The sequence below is a fragment of the Quercus lobata genome, chromosome 8, assembly GCF_001633185.2.
Source record: "Quercus lobata isolate SW786 chromosome 8, ValleyOak3.0 Primary Assembly, whole genome shotgun sequence".
Classification (NCBI taxonomy): Eukaryota; Viridiplantae; Streptophyta; class Magnoliopsida; order Fagales; family Fagaceae; genus Quercus; species Quercus lobata.
The window spans coordinates 39,374,807-39,389,921 of NC_044911.1; the positions used below are offsets into that span (position 1 = coordinate 39,374,807).

The 15,115-nt window shown below is 30.1% G+C and overlaps 1 protein-coding gene and 1 non-coding gene across 2 annotated transcripts; both read right to left on the reverse strand.

Annotated features, from left to right (window-relative positions):
• Nucleotides 1–2,628: 2,628 nt before the first annotated feature.
• LOC115958697 lies at nt 2,629–2,714 on the reverse strand. The gene has a single exon (XR_004084622.1). It is a non-coding gene; the product is annotated as a small nucleolar RNA R32/R81/Z41 (small nucleolar RNA).
• A 772-nt stretch (nt 2,715–3,486) lies between these two features.
• LOC115954539 (O-acyltransferase WSD1-like) lies at nt 3,487–13,140 on the reverse strand. Its single transcript, XM_031072410.1, has 5 exons — nt 12,905–13,140; nt 11,754–12,326; nt 6,809–7,168; nt 4,882–5,019; nt 3,487–3,889 (listed from the first exon to the last, which is right to left on the reverse strand). The coding sequence occupies exons 1-5, from the start codon at nt 13,088–13,090 to the stop codon at nt 3,740–3,742; spliced, it is 1,407 nt and encodes a 468-aa protein (XP_030928270.1). The 5' UTR covers nt 13,091–13,140; the 3' UTR covers nt 3,487–3,739.
• Between the last annotated feature and the right edge of the window lie 1,975 nt (nt 13,141–15,115).

Genomic DNA, 15,115 nt, shown 5'->3' on the forward strand with positions numbered 1-15,115 from the left:
TTAATTTTTTTTTTAAAAAATATATAGTTTCTAAATCAATACTTGCTTTCCCGTTTCCTTACTTATATGATTATATCCTTCTTTTTAAGGTATTAAAGGGATTAGGTTGAAGCTGCTGACTGACCATAGCAGACTTCTTTTTGTCATGAGTAATCTTGAAATACTTGGCATGTAATATCTAGTCCAATAATAAAGAGAATCTTTTGTCATCCTATCGCTAAAGTTCACATCTTAAAACATTCTCAAAAAAAAAAAAAAGGTTCACATCTTAAAAAATATTATTAGGTTAATGATTCACAAAAATAATTCACTTCTACCATTTCATGAAAAAATAATTCACTTGTACCAAAAGTCAGTGCTTGAGTTCAGTACACTCAATTATCAATAAAACAAAGTGACAAAGTTTCTCAAAAAAAAAAAAAAAAACCAAAGAAAAAAGCCAGTGTTTTACACTCGATTCTTAAAAAACAAAGAAAAAAGAGTCAGTGTTTCTGTACACTCAATTCTCAAAAAAAGAAAAAAAAATTCTCAAAAAACAAATTAAAAAAAGTAAGGATAAGCCCACATATCTGTGCCGAATACAAGATAGAGTGGTCCTTAAACCCAATCCAAATATGGGCCTTTCGGAGATGTACCAAGTATTACTAGTACTAAGCCTTTCTTTAAATTATTTTTGGACTGCGTCGGAATGAAAACAAAAAAAAAAAAAAAAAAAAATTATTCAGCAAAAAAAAAAAAAATCGCATTGTTCATGATCCAAATTTATGTATTATACCTTATAATATTAACTTGTTTTCAGGTTGGGTTTAGATTTACGACCTTGCTTTAATGATAAAATTACAAGGCCCATTGACGCTAAGTGAGTGTTTGGATCCATGTTTGCATTTCCACGTGTTTTCAGCTTTTTTTTTTGTTTTTCTTTATCCTCACGTGTTTTTTGCTTTTTGAGTAAAAAAAAAATTTCTTTTTATCACTATTCACAATACTGTTTACGTACTATTCACAGGACTCATAACCACTTTATTCAGAAAAAAATATTAAAAATAAAATAGGTCCCACAGTACTATTTACACATTTAAAAATTATTTTGGGGGTTTTCAGTTTTCAACAAAAATAAGTTGTATCCAAACGGATCTAATTCAATTCTTCATCAAAAAAAAAAAAAAAAAAAAAATTTCCTTCCATTTTTGCCCTTTTAAAATTTTTTTTTTTGGTCTCTTGCTTGATTATAAAAAAAAGAAAATGCTAACAAATGCCTAAGGCAATGATTAATAGTCTATTTAAAGAAATTTTTTATAGGAAAAGTAAATAAACAATTAATGTTTTGACAATTTTTTTTCATTTCTGATAAAAATAATATCAAAATTTTCCTTAAATAGATTATTAACAACAATCCATTGCCCTAAGCATCTGTTAACATGATCCATTAAAAAATAATCAAGTCAAAATAAACAAGTCAAATCAAGTATTAAATGTTCAAGTTTGTTCATTTAAATTTTTTTTGAACACAAGCTAAGCTTACGAGATTAGTTTATTTTCTTGTCGAGCTAGTTCACAAATTACTTGATTAACTTATTCATTTCCAGTGCAATTTTACCTTTTCAAAATTTTATAAATGTTAACTTTTTTTTTTTTTTGGGAGAAAATATAGATGTTAATAACTATGAATAGGTTGTTTAAGCTGTAAATAATAAGTTCATATCATATAAGCTTGACTTGTTTAATAATAAAGCTTAAACTTACATTTTAAACTTTGTTTTCTAAAGAAATAAATATAAACAAACTTTTTCTCGTACCAATCAAGGCTTTTTTATAAAGAGCTTGGTTCGAATGAATTTCTCTTGTTCTTATGAACCGATCCGAGGCTGCTTCAAGACTTGAACTCAGTACCATTACCATATCAATCCATCACTTTACTTGATATTATTTTGCTCCCTTACATTTTTAGGATTACCACCAATTTCGTTCCTACTTTCTGGTAGCAAAATTTGGTTTAGTTTTCAATTTGTAGCAGTTCATCAACTCAATAATAGTGATTCACTGCAAACAACCCTAAAATAATATAAAGACCAAAATAGTACTTACATATTCTGGATTTGCAAATTTTTTTCCACCTTTTAACAGAGAGTCTGGTTAAAGAGGGAGCCTTAAAATATTTCTTAATTATTTCTTTCTTGTCGCAAAATTTCGGTTTAGTTTCATTCCAAGAACCAGAGAGTTCTAGAAGGTGATTCAAATTTTGCCCCAATAAACAAAAGCTCAAAATTCAATTACAAGATTGAACTAAATTTTGGGTATTCGCTAATACTCTTTTCATAAATTAGAATACAAAGGAAAGGAAATAGAAAATAAAAGATAAAATTCCCAAACAAATCAAGAACCAAGAAAGAAAGAAGACTCGAACGAAATTGTCGATCAGTGAAAATCCTAGAAAGAGAGCTTTACACAATTTTTTATCATATGGGAAGTATAATAATCAGAAACGAAAATCTTTCTCATACACAGCACGCGTGCGTGCGTGCGTGCGCGCTGTCTCAGAAGGTGTCCTAAGATTTTCTGACTTAAATCATCTTCACAATGTAACATAAATTTAATAAAGCAAAAGGGAAAAAAAAAATGTCAGAAACAAGAAGAATCAGAAACAACGTAGCGAGTAGATTCTTGATCACATGATGTTGATCATCACCCGTAAATTACTTTCTTCATGTTCGACAGATCAGATTTTACACAAACACCAGATGATAGATATATAGGTTGGGATTACACAGAGAGAGAAGACGGTATGTGAAGCTTTTATAGAGGTGTACTTGAAACCCTAGAGGCGCTAATCGTGCTGTTTGGTTACAGATATGTGGTTCGCCTTCATAATGTTATCCCCTGCTTGGCTGCTTGGGTACATTTAACTGATTCAAAGGGTCTTAAAAGTGTTTGTTTGCTTTAAAAAAAATAGCTTTTATCTCATTTTAAAAAAAAATTAACAAAACTAACTTAAAATAAAATAAAATAAAATAATCTATATATTTTGATAAACACTATACAAATAAAATACTAAAAATTACGGAATTTCTAATTGGACACTTATATAATTTTCGATTCCATAATAAGTATTCTTTACCATCTGGTCAAAATATCAATTGATTTCTTTTTTATATAGCCAAGACTCACTATGTGCCTCACAAGGCCAACGTTGGAATGTGAAACGGTAGAAAATAATTTTATTATCAATTAGAATAAGGGCAAGAATGCCCATAGAAGCCAGTATTGCAAATTTGCAATAAGATAGATAATATAGTATAGAACTACGTGTGTATAATCTACATCTTATTACTTTAATAGAAAATATTTTTTTTTTATTTAAAAAGGCCGTTAAGATAACAATTTTTTTATAGACAAAATTCATTTAATCAGTTGCTAGCTAGTCTCTCTCTTCCCAATTCATAAGATGATAGAAAGCATTCATAATATATAACAAATAAGAAGTCAAGATTCAAGAGAAATAGGCTTGGCATTATGATAATAAATATTAATTAAAACCCTTCTACATAAAGTTTTACATGGAGGATGAGAGAAGGTTGACCAATCATCATATATAATCATTACACACCATTGTGTGTGTATATGATAAGAATGTATACATAGAAATTGTATTGACATGTTTATCAATAGAATATCAACATTTATGAATCAACTTCGATTTATTTGATTATATATTATTAAAAAAAAAAACAGAAATCTTTGTTTAATTAGGGATTTCATCTGCAGCTTTGAGAATTATCTCAAAGGCATTTTCCACGCATGACTTGAATTTTTGGGGATCCAGGAATCCCTTCTCTATTACGGCGCTAACCCTCAGGCTTCCCATGTAACTTACTATTGATATAACAAGGTTCTGCAAATCCATATTAAAAAAAAAAAAAAAAAAAAATTTGTTACAATGGGCCATAAAAACAAGGTGTCCTGGAATTATTCATAAAGGTCATTGAATTCGAGAAATTTGTACATAAAATCGTATATCATGCTTCTTAATTTGTAATTTATTTTCCACTGTAATGACAAATAAAATACTGAAATAGTCCTTATATGTAAATTATAATTACTATTTATGTATTGCCCAAGGTCCCATTGCTAGTCCAATAAAAGGCAACAAAAAATTGTTTTCTGCCCTCCCAAAAAGAAAATTTAGGTGATTTCTTCTAATAAGTGTGGGTTTAGATTGGGATAGAAAATTAAAAATATATGATTATACAGCTTATTTTTGCTATTATTTATAGACCCCACTACATTTTTTGATACTATTTATGAACTCCACTATACTATTTTAACTAACTTTTACCTTTATCTACAGTACTTTCAGCAATAAGTTTTCAGTTTCAGTAAAATAAGCGATATCCAAACACCCTAAGTTAAAAGTAACAAAAACCATTCTCTAACTTCAAAAAACAACATCATTTTTTCCCCATGGGAGAAAAGCCAATGAAAAGAATCACATGATGCCTCTATCTATAGAGTATTTATAGAGTGCAGAGATCACAATTTTTCCCACAACTTTTGTCAAAACTTGCTTATGTGGCAAGTTGTGAGTAGTGAAATTGTGAACCCACTACTTTCTTTTACTCCATTATTCACGACTTACTACGTGAGCAAGTTATGTAAAAAATGTAGAAAAAATTGTGATTCTAGTATTTTACCTGTTTATAAGGCAACCTCTACATTAAAAATATGGCACAAATTATACTTCCATATTTATGGTAAGTTGGAATTGGGAAAAAAATTTATATATATATATATATATTTTTTTTTTATCTAAGAATCTTTATAAAATAAATTTATTTTTTCAAAGGCAAACTAGGTGGTACAACAATTATAATTTTATTATTTTACCTGAGGTATACCGAGCACCACGTAGTATAGACCTTTGATCGGATGATTATCCAAAGACACTTGTTCCAGTGGCCCGATCAAATTCGAAATCGACAAACTAGACTTCCATATTGTCCCATGTATGAATTTAGCGGCAGCCTGCAATAGTACCAGAATGTTCATATTACGAAAATTTCTGTTATGGTACACGTTCAAAAATAAATTCAATTCGTTTTTTTTTTAAACCTTTTTTTTCCCTCTTTGATGAATAATATTAAGTACTATTATGTGGCTTTGCAATTTGAAGAAATTGTTGTAAGAAAATTATATTGCTATATCAAAATAGAAGCACCAATCCAAGAATATGTGGCTTGCTTAGCAATTAAGGTACTAAATCCTCCCCAACCCCCGACCCCTCTTTTTTTCCTACCCGTTTTAATTTAGAAAAAAGACAACTATTTGACAATTTTAATAATTAATAATATGATATATAAGTATGCTATAAATTAATATTATAGTTTTGAAAAATTACCTCAAATTCCAATTGTGATTTGGAAAGCTAATTGAGTCTACGTCTTGAAGAAAGAAATATAAATTTGGTTATTTTTTTGGGAAAATGTTCATCTCCGAACTAGTTTGAGATAAACCATCCAAACTTCTTATATATCTTTTTGTTAGATGTGAATTTTGAAAATCTGACCGTTATATTATATGTTCTTATTATATCATTCATACTTGCAAAATTTCAAGAAGATCAAATATAAATAGTTATATCATCAATCATAATATTTAAATTTCAAGTTTTTGTGGTTTAAATTATACATAAAAAATAAGTTTATTGATCAAATAATAAATAATATCATATTTAAACAAAATTTGACATGCATGTTAAAAATATAAAGAACATACAATCAAATGGTTAGATTTTCAAAATTAACATCCAATAAAAAGATATAGGATAGGATTTAAGGGTTTCTCTCCAACGAGTTAAGAATATAAAGAACATGCAATCGAATTGTTAAAATTTTAAAATTAACATCCAATAAAAATATATAGGATAGGTTTGAAGGGTTTCTCTCTAAATTAGTTTGGAGAAAAACTTTGTCCACTTTCTTGAGTTTCCTTAGTGGGGAGAAAAGTTATTTCATGGAGTGGAATGAAACTTTATTCCTTATTAGAGAAGTGATGTATTTTTTTTGTCCACCATGGAATAGGATAAGTTTTATAGGTAGACCACGTGGCAAAGAATTTGATGGCTTTGGCCAAGGCGTCATCCTTATGGGGATGGAAAGGAGAATTTGTGGATCTTGGATTAATATTGTGAAGCGATAAAAAGAATGAGGTTTGCATGTGTGTGAGAGGCAATAAAATAAGGAGATTTTTCTTTTGCCATGAGACATGTATAAAGGAGGATAAATTTGGGGTTCCTTAGGGAGAGGTTTTTTGGGTGTTATAACCACTGAGAGTTGTTGTATCCAAAGTGAATGAATATCTCAGGTGAGTTCATATTAATTCTTAGAGAGAAAATATTATTTTATTTGGGGGATTTATTTTGTAATTCTTGAGAATATTTTGTAATTGATTTTATAATGGGAGATTTATTTGGAGTTTGCCCTTGATTTTTCTCTTCAAAGAGAAAGGTTTTCCTCATAAATTTATACGTTCTTGTGTGATATTAATATTTTGGCTTAGTAATTTTGGTGATAATATTTTGAAAATATTGATTAAATTTGTTAGTTGATTGTCTTAATTTACATAAAACTAATTGGGACCCAAGATATAGAATATCAAATGTTATAAGCAACAAGTATTTACTATTAAACTAAGTAGAGTATTTTAAAAAAAAAAAAAATTAAGATAACAGGGCTACATTAATATTTTGAAAAATATCAAATTAAGGAAGGTAGAAATAAGGAATTATTGCTGATGAATAAGATCATGTATGTACCTCAGGGCCTTTAAGTTTCTTCACAATATCCAAAAGCTTACTAGTGATATAAACACCTAATGAGCTTTTCTTCTTCTTGATTATCTTGTTTGCTGCCCACACAAACTCAAGTGGGTTTGCGGATTTATGATCATCCTTAAACTTTGGCATTGGTACATGCAAGAAGCTGAATCGGTTCCCCCATGGCACCTTTGACTTAGGTTCAAGCATCTCCTCAATTGACTTGTAGGCGCCACTCATTGTCCTAGTGTTGAGCAATACCAATGCTGTGGAATGTGATTTACTTGATTTATAGTTAATCTCTTGCATGCATAACCGGGTGCCGAGGAAGATTATTCCAGTAATTACATCATTTATCGTCTGTACTTAAGAAAAAAAAATTCAATTAAACAATAATTTTATAATATTTAAAAAAAAATTAATTATGCATGCATTGTCAATAGATTTTCATGACAAATGAATATTCTTACTTATTTGAAATATATAATAAACATTAAAAAAATTCATTAAAAAAAGAAATCTATAAATATTTCAACAAACTACATTTTTTTTTTCCTTATCAAAATGGAGCAATCAAAACTAATAAATTTGCATACTCTAATACTAAATGATATTCGTATAAGTGCTTTTTTTTTCTCCCTGAGTCAGCTAAATTCAAAAGTGAACATTTTTTTAGGAACATTCAAAAGGAAACATTGTAATATTAAATTAAACGTAAGTATAAATCAATGTTGTCAATTCCATTTTGGTGCCCATTTCAGTTTATCTATTGGAAAAAAATAATTCGGTACCTGTTAATTCTAGTATACCGTTTTAGGTTTTACTACTACTATATACATTTGCTGATATACACACACACCATCAAGAATTGCCATTGTGCGGTGTATTCAAGAGTTAGGGCTTTTTGGATATATATCAGTATAAGTTTCTTTAAAAAATCTTCTTCTCTCTCCCCATGTGTGTGTTAAAAATACTTAGTATTCTCCAACAAAAAAAAAAAAAAAAGATATACACACACCAAGACAAAGGTTTTAAAAACCGGATTGGACCGTTTGGTTCAACTGAGAACCGGACCTTAATCCGATCTGATTATTAGTTAAAATTGAAAATGAAGGGAAAACCGGGCAAACAATGCAAACCACCGGTTCAACCGACATAACATGAAAACCGGTGCGGTTAAACTAGTTTTAGTAATACTTCATAAATACTTCAGCTGTTGTGTTTTTTAACCCCCCAACCCCGCCCAAAAAAAAAAAAAAAATTAAAAGAGAGACCTTGCTTTAGATTTAAGAAGAAAAGTTTTGACTTTGAAAATGCTCTCTCAAGTATGAAGTGGTTAAGCCTAAGACACCCACAGTGACCCAAAAACATCAGATTTACTTTACTTACCTTTTGCTCGAAAGAAAAAAAAAATCAGATTTCCTATATTTGTGTTGAGGAAGAACCAAAGAAGCCCAAAGATAAGCAGATTTGTAATAATCTGATGCTTCAGTGGGGGCTTTTTTTCGCTGCTCTTGCCTCTAGCAGATGCTCATTTCACGAGAGAGAGAGAGAGAGAGAGAGAGAGAGAGAGAGAGAGAGAGAGAGAGAGAGAGAGAGAGAAAGAGAGAGATATGACAAGCAAAAAGTGAGATGGGAAAATGTAAAAACTATTGTTGAAACTTGACATACATAAGGTCAAACTTGTGATCAATGCATGAGAACACTTCAACAACATTGGTGGAGTTTGAGATACATAAGGTCAAACTTAGTGTTGTTGAAACTTGAACGAAACGTGTGGCAGAGGTTTGAATAGATTTCAAAATGTGTGGTAGTGGGGAAATTAAGTATTAACGAGTAGAATGTGTGAGGGAAAAAAAATATCAAGTGGACAATGATATTACTACCCATTGGTGCACTTACTTTTTGTTATTTGAAAGGTTAAAAAATAACTAAAATATTTTATAGTGGGTTGTGGGTGCTTGTAAATCAATATATGTTTTTTTGTTTTTGTTTTGGTTGAATTGTGTTAAGTGGTGTCTAAAAGTTGGTAAGCATGTTTACTATTATTTAATTTTTTAGTTAAAATGACAAGGTATAAAAATAATTAATTATTTATTTTTTATAATTATTAATTAAATTATTTATGACGTCACCTGTTCGACCATCGATCGGATTTCGGTCCAACCAGAAAATCGATTATCAGTCCCTTTTTCGGTTCTTTCACTGTACCGGTTTTTAAAACCATGACCAAGACACATTTAACACTCATATAGTCATATTTACTCATCATCAATGAAATAATAAGAATCAATTCAAAACAGCATAGCTTTAGTTTCTTCTTTCTTTTAAACCAGAAAAAAGGGCAAATTGGAATGACCAATTGGAAATGGCCGAAATGGACTGGTTTAATATATGTCATCGTTCTAATATATGTATTTTTAATTTGGTTTATAGAATAAAAATAATGCTAAACTATATATGTTAATTTAAACTAATTAATTAGAATTCATTGGGTTTTTTAATTTTTTTTTTTTTAAAAACCTAACTCCAATCTTTTTTTAATTGAATTACGTACTTTGGAACTTCTCTAAAGAAATACTAATTAAGGTAAGTTTTTCTTTCCCCATAAATTCTGTAATTTGATTTTTATTTATTTATTAATATTATTAACAAATGCATATTATATATACTTTTTTTTTTTAACCTTCCTATGAAGTGCATAAGTTAGGTTATAATCATACATAGAATTTTGGAGCAACTATGGGAGTAAAACCGATGACGGCCCTCATCTAAACTTTTTAGATGAGTTTGGTTTTGACTTGACCAGGTATGGGTCTAAAACTTATTGTACTAAATTAGGTTGTTATTCCTATGATCCTTACTCGATCTTTGATGGGCTGGTTCAACCCGATATGAACCATATTTTTTTATATCTAAAGAACAAAAAATTTTTAAATGATTTTAAACCTCTTTTATTTTATTTTATAGTTCTTTCAATACAAAAAAAAAAAAAAAAGAAAAGGAAAAAAAAGAAAAGTTAAATAATACATAAATCTTTACGTTTATAGCCACAAAAGAATAAGGGAAAAGTGTATACTTGGTTATAAATGAAACACGACTTAAAATTAAATCACCTAACAAAATAACTAATATATAGAGCTTTAATAATAAAATATAATAGTTTTTTTTTATAAAAAAATAAAATAAATTAGGAAGAACATCTACGATGGACTTACAAAAATAAATTACTCAACATTATTTGTAAATTTGATAGTGAAAATATTTATATTTGAAAATTACATGCCAAGTTGACAAAGTAATGTCATTTGTATTATCATCTAATTTTAGCATACAAAAACATACGTTGAAAATGAGTCAATAGAAAATTCAAATTAAAAATTTCAATACAATTAGGGTAAATTCACAATATACCCCCAATTGGCCAACCACCATAATCTACAAATATATTTTTTTTAAATTTCTTTTATGGGTGCAATTAATTTTTTTTTAATCTCCTATTTGTGAGGGGTAGGAAAATTTAGAAGTTTTGTGACATTACGACTCTTAACCCTTGTGTGTGTGTTTGTTTCTAAAAAAAAATTGTAATTGTCTCATATTACTTAAGAGAGTGTGTTATGTATAATATATCTTACCCCACTTTCCTTTAAAAGTTACCATAACTTTTGAATAAAATTTTGGTGTACTTTATGTTAACATCTCATTTCCACTCTCTTGTGTATGTGTTTGTTTCTAAAAGAAAGAAAGAAAAAAAAAAAAAATCTTAAATTTTATAATAAATACTTTGCGAACAGGTGGGGCGAAATTAGGTGAAGATGGCATGTTGGAAAGAGGATCATCACTATTTTAGATAGAACTTTGGCCTGCTTCCTACCTTTGGTCTCTTTCCCTTGGTCCCTTAATTAATTAGGATACCGTCGCTAAAGCGACTTTTTTGTTTTGTTTTAACGAAAGAGTGTTATTATTTGTCGGCCAACAAATTAAATGAGAACATGAGGGGACCAAAATTATATTCTTTACCAGAAAAAAGAAAAAAGAAAACGCAGTTATCCCTTTCTAAAATTTGGGCTTTTCTCACAAAAAAAAAATTTTTGGGCCGTCGAGATTGGAATGCTAGCCGGAGATGGAAATTGAATGGAGAACATTACATTCTTTACCAGAAAAAGAAAAAAATAGAGCAATTATGAAAAAAGTTGAAGGCCAGTTCAATATTAGCAATTTAAGCCTTATAATGTGTCAGGATTTGTATTTCTTGAATAAGTTTTGATTTTTTTCTTAGCTATTTTGTTAATTTATTCTCTCAAATCTTAATATGCAAAAAATGTAAACAATGATTAAAATGTTTTACCCAGTCATAAATATTCATACAAATTAATGTTTTGCTATTAAGTTAAGTATGTAAGGTATTTGAAACCCTCATAATTGTAAATTGTAATAAATCATATACGTGATTTCTTTTTTAGCTGAAAAAAAAAAAAAATCATATATGTGATTTGTTTTTAACTAGGTGAATAAATTAAAATGGTAAGTTTAGCTATCTTATTTTCGACAAACTTAAATAAACCAATTAATCTAAAATGAAAAAAAGTTCACTTTCAAATTAGTTTGAAGGAAAATTTTGTCCATATATAAATATATATATATATATATATATATATAAAGATTTAAAATACTTTGGTAAAATCACTATTAAAAAGCAAAAGGTTTTACTTATTTGAATGTCAAATAAATTTTTGGATGAAAAGTATAGAATACATTTAACAAACATATCATTAGGGATTACTACTAAGTGTATAATTGAAGAGATTTTTTTTATAGTAAATCACTACTACCATGCTTTCATCCGATGAGCGGATTTAATAGGCATTTTAGGTTATTAGCTAGTAGAAAAACGAAACGAAATTGAAATCATTAGCTAACTTGTGCTAAGAAATGCTGATCTTACCACTCCAAGCTTGGCCTTAATGTGTTTGATACTATCCAGAGAGAATATCATGTTTGATATCATGATTGGCCGATGCTCGACTCCTTCAATCCCAGACCTTATCGGTGTTCGATCATCTTCAACCAAAGTACTTTTTAAAAAGCAAAAACCAAAATCAGATACAGAGTTAAAGATCAAGGAAAAAAGTTTGGGAACTCTTCTACAAGAACTTTCTCTGTTGCTTTTTGACTCTGTGTGTTGGCGTGAAGGAAATGTTAGGGGAAGAGAAGGATTATCAGCTCTTTGCAGACATGAGAGAAGTGCACCCATGAGGGAGTAGCCATCACCAAGCGCATGGTGAAGCTTGAATATGACAGTACCAGCTGCATTGCTTGTTGGATATTTAACGATGTGAATTTCCCATAGTGGTTTGTTTTGTGAAAAATGCTCCATTGAAATCCTTGATATAAAATCTTCAAGATATTCATCGTATGATGTGGGCGACAAGCCAGTGGGGAAAATGGGAACATTAACATGCTCTTCAAGCTTCACCTCAACCCGTTTCCATTGCTTCTCTCCTTTTCCATCCATAACCTGTTCACAAATTCTCTCTACTTAGTGCCACTTTTAAAGGGAATAATGTAAGATTTGTAAGGCTTAGTCTAGAACTTGAATACACTTCACTTTTATGAAGAATCTAGGATACTTACTGGATTGGATGAAAGAGGAAGAATAATGATGGTAACAATATTTTCAGCGAATTGTGCTTTTGAAAATCATCATCCTACATTTCCTTACATTAAAGAAAAAAGGACAACAAGAAGAACAATCTTATATTTTTTATTTCGTTCAACTAGAAAATTTAAAAAAAGTATCTTGACTCCCATTTAACCTTCCATGCATTTTGCCAGGAGCTTTATAGCTCAATTAATTGACATCTTGGTATGTATAATATTCAGGGTTTAAATCATCTCTTTCTGTTATAACTATATATCAAATCATCAAATATCTTCCATTCATTTTTGTTTGTGTATTTCTTAAAAGAGGAAAAAATAGACAAGATAATATTATTTTCCAAGAAATTGCAATTTTGTTAGTGGGGAAAAACCGCAAAGTAGGCATTTTCTACTTTGAAAAAAAGCAAATAACATAGAGAGAGAGAGAGAGAGCACCATGATGGAGGAAAAGCGTGGATTAATGGGCAGGAACACATCCTTGAGCAATAACATGGTACGGGCGTGGTTAATTGCAATTGGCACCTCAGTTTCCATAACACCCATAATGGATACCGATAGCACAGAGCTGTTATAGTATTGTGCACTAGGACTTGCTGGCCACAATCCTTCCTTTACATCCATTTTTTTTTTTATTGTTTCTTTAGCTTCTATAATTTTGTATTTGAAACAGTTTAATAGCAGACTTGTGGCATTCAAAGTTCAGCTAGAATGTTATATTTATATTATTTAGAGCACCGACGATAGAAGGCTGTTTGGCCACCATTTTTTGGTCACTCAATTTCTGTCAGTCATCACTCATCACTCATTACTCTAAATATCAAGTCACTCATTACTCTAAATATCAAGGCTATTTGGCACTATCACTCACTTCCCATCACTCAATATTTTTTACACTATTTGTGGGTCCCATATCTGTCACTGGTGCAACTTTTTTTTTTCTTCAATACCCAAACTCACCGAACCTAGTTAAAAAGAAAAAAGAAAAAAAAGAGAACCGAACAGCCAACCCAGAGAAGAAAGGAAAAAAAAAAAAAAGTCAAAGGTCAAAAGTTGCAGTTGAGAACTGTTTATGGGTCCCCTATGTATGTTTAATTACAATATTGCCATTAAGTTATGAGTTATGGAAAATAAAAACAGCCAAAATATGTTTTCAATTTCCATAACTCATAACTTAAAAATCAGAGAATTGAGTGATGGAAACAAAGTTATGGAAATAGAGTTATCGTTTGCCAAACGAATATTGAGTTATGGGTCCCACTATTTTTTAGTTATGAGTTATGAAAACTGAGAATTGAGTTATAGAAATAGCCAATCCAAACAGCTCTAAGTTTGTCGTTTGTACAGAAAGTAGTAATACCCCTAAAAAGAAGTGTTTGGTTATATTACATTTTAATCCTTATATATTTTCCTACGACCTCACATCAGGTATTGAGAGTTGTATCAGTTTGTTTCAGCCATTAAAGAAAAATAAAAGGCGAAAAGCATCTTTTAGTCCCTACATTTTCAGGCGATTTCCATTTTAGTCCCTACATTTTATTTTTACCACTTTTAGTCCCTATTCTAAAAAACGCTTCCCGTTTTGATCCCTGCCGTTACATCAGAAATAGAGAAAGCTGACATGGCAAACGGCAAGAATAAATAATATTAAATTAATGTTCACATGGCCTAAATTAATAATAAAATTTTTTTTTTGGCATTAAAAAATGCCACGTTAGCATCTAAACTAAAAAAAATTAATTTATTAATTTTAACTAAATAAAAAAAAATTAAAAACTAAAAATCAGATGAATTGAGATCTAAGTGTGTCTTAAACAAGAACAACAACACAAACCCAGATCTAAGAACACAAACCCAAAAAATTAAAAAAAATTAAAAGAAAAAAAAAAACAATTTAGATCTGCCTTCATCTTCAACAAGAACACTAAAGGCCACAAACCCAAATTTTAAATATAAGAACACATGCCCAAATTTTCTAGTATTTTCTTACCCTTTCTTGTCAACCAAACACAAAAACACAAACCGATCTCCAAGAAGAACACAAACACAAACCCAGCAATAGATCTCTCTTGTCAGCCAAACATAAAAACACAAACCGGTCTCCAGCAAGAATACAAACACAAACCCAGCAGTAGATCTCTCTTGTCAGCCAAACACAAAAAAGAAAACACATACCCAAAAATCAGCAAGAAAACAAACACAAATACAAACACAAACCCATCAATCCATCCTCAGCAACAACCTAACAATCCAAACACAAAATCACAACCATCCGCGATTTGAAACCCAATGATCCAAAGCTAAACTCAAACCAATGATCCAAAATCTTCAAACCCACCACATCCACAAGCTTAATCCTTCACCGATCTTCAAACCAATCACAACCATCTGATCTTCTACTTTTGTTTCACCGTGAGGAACCTAGGCCGAAGCTCCTCAAGCTTTAATCCTTCATCGTTGACCACCACAGCCATGAACGGTAGTGCGTCCTTTCTGGGTTTGGTTTGTGGTTTTCAAATCCAAACACCATACAATAGTGGCCAAGGGTTTAGATCAATCGAGAGAGAGAGAGAGAGAGAGAGAGAGAGAGAGAGAGAGAGAGAGAGCTGAGGGTTTGTGTGAGAAGAGAGCTTGAGATAAGAAAAGACA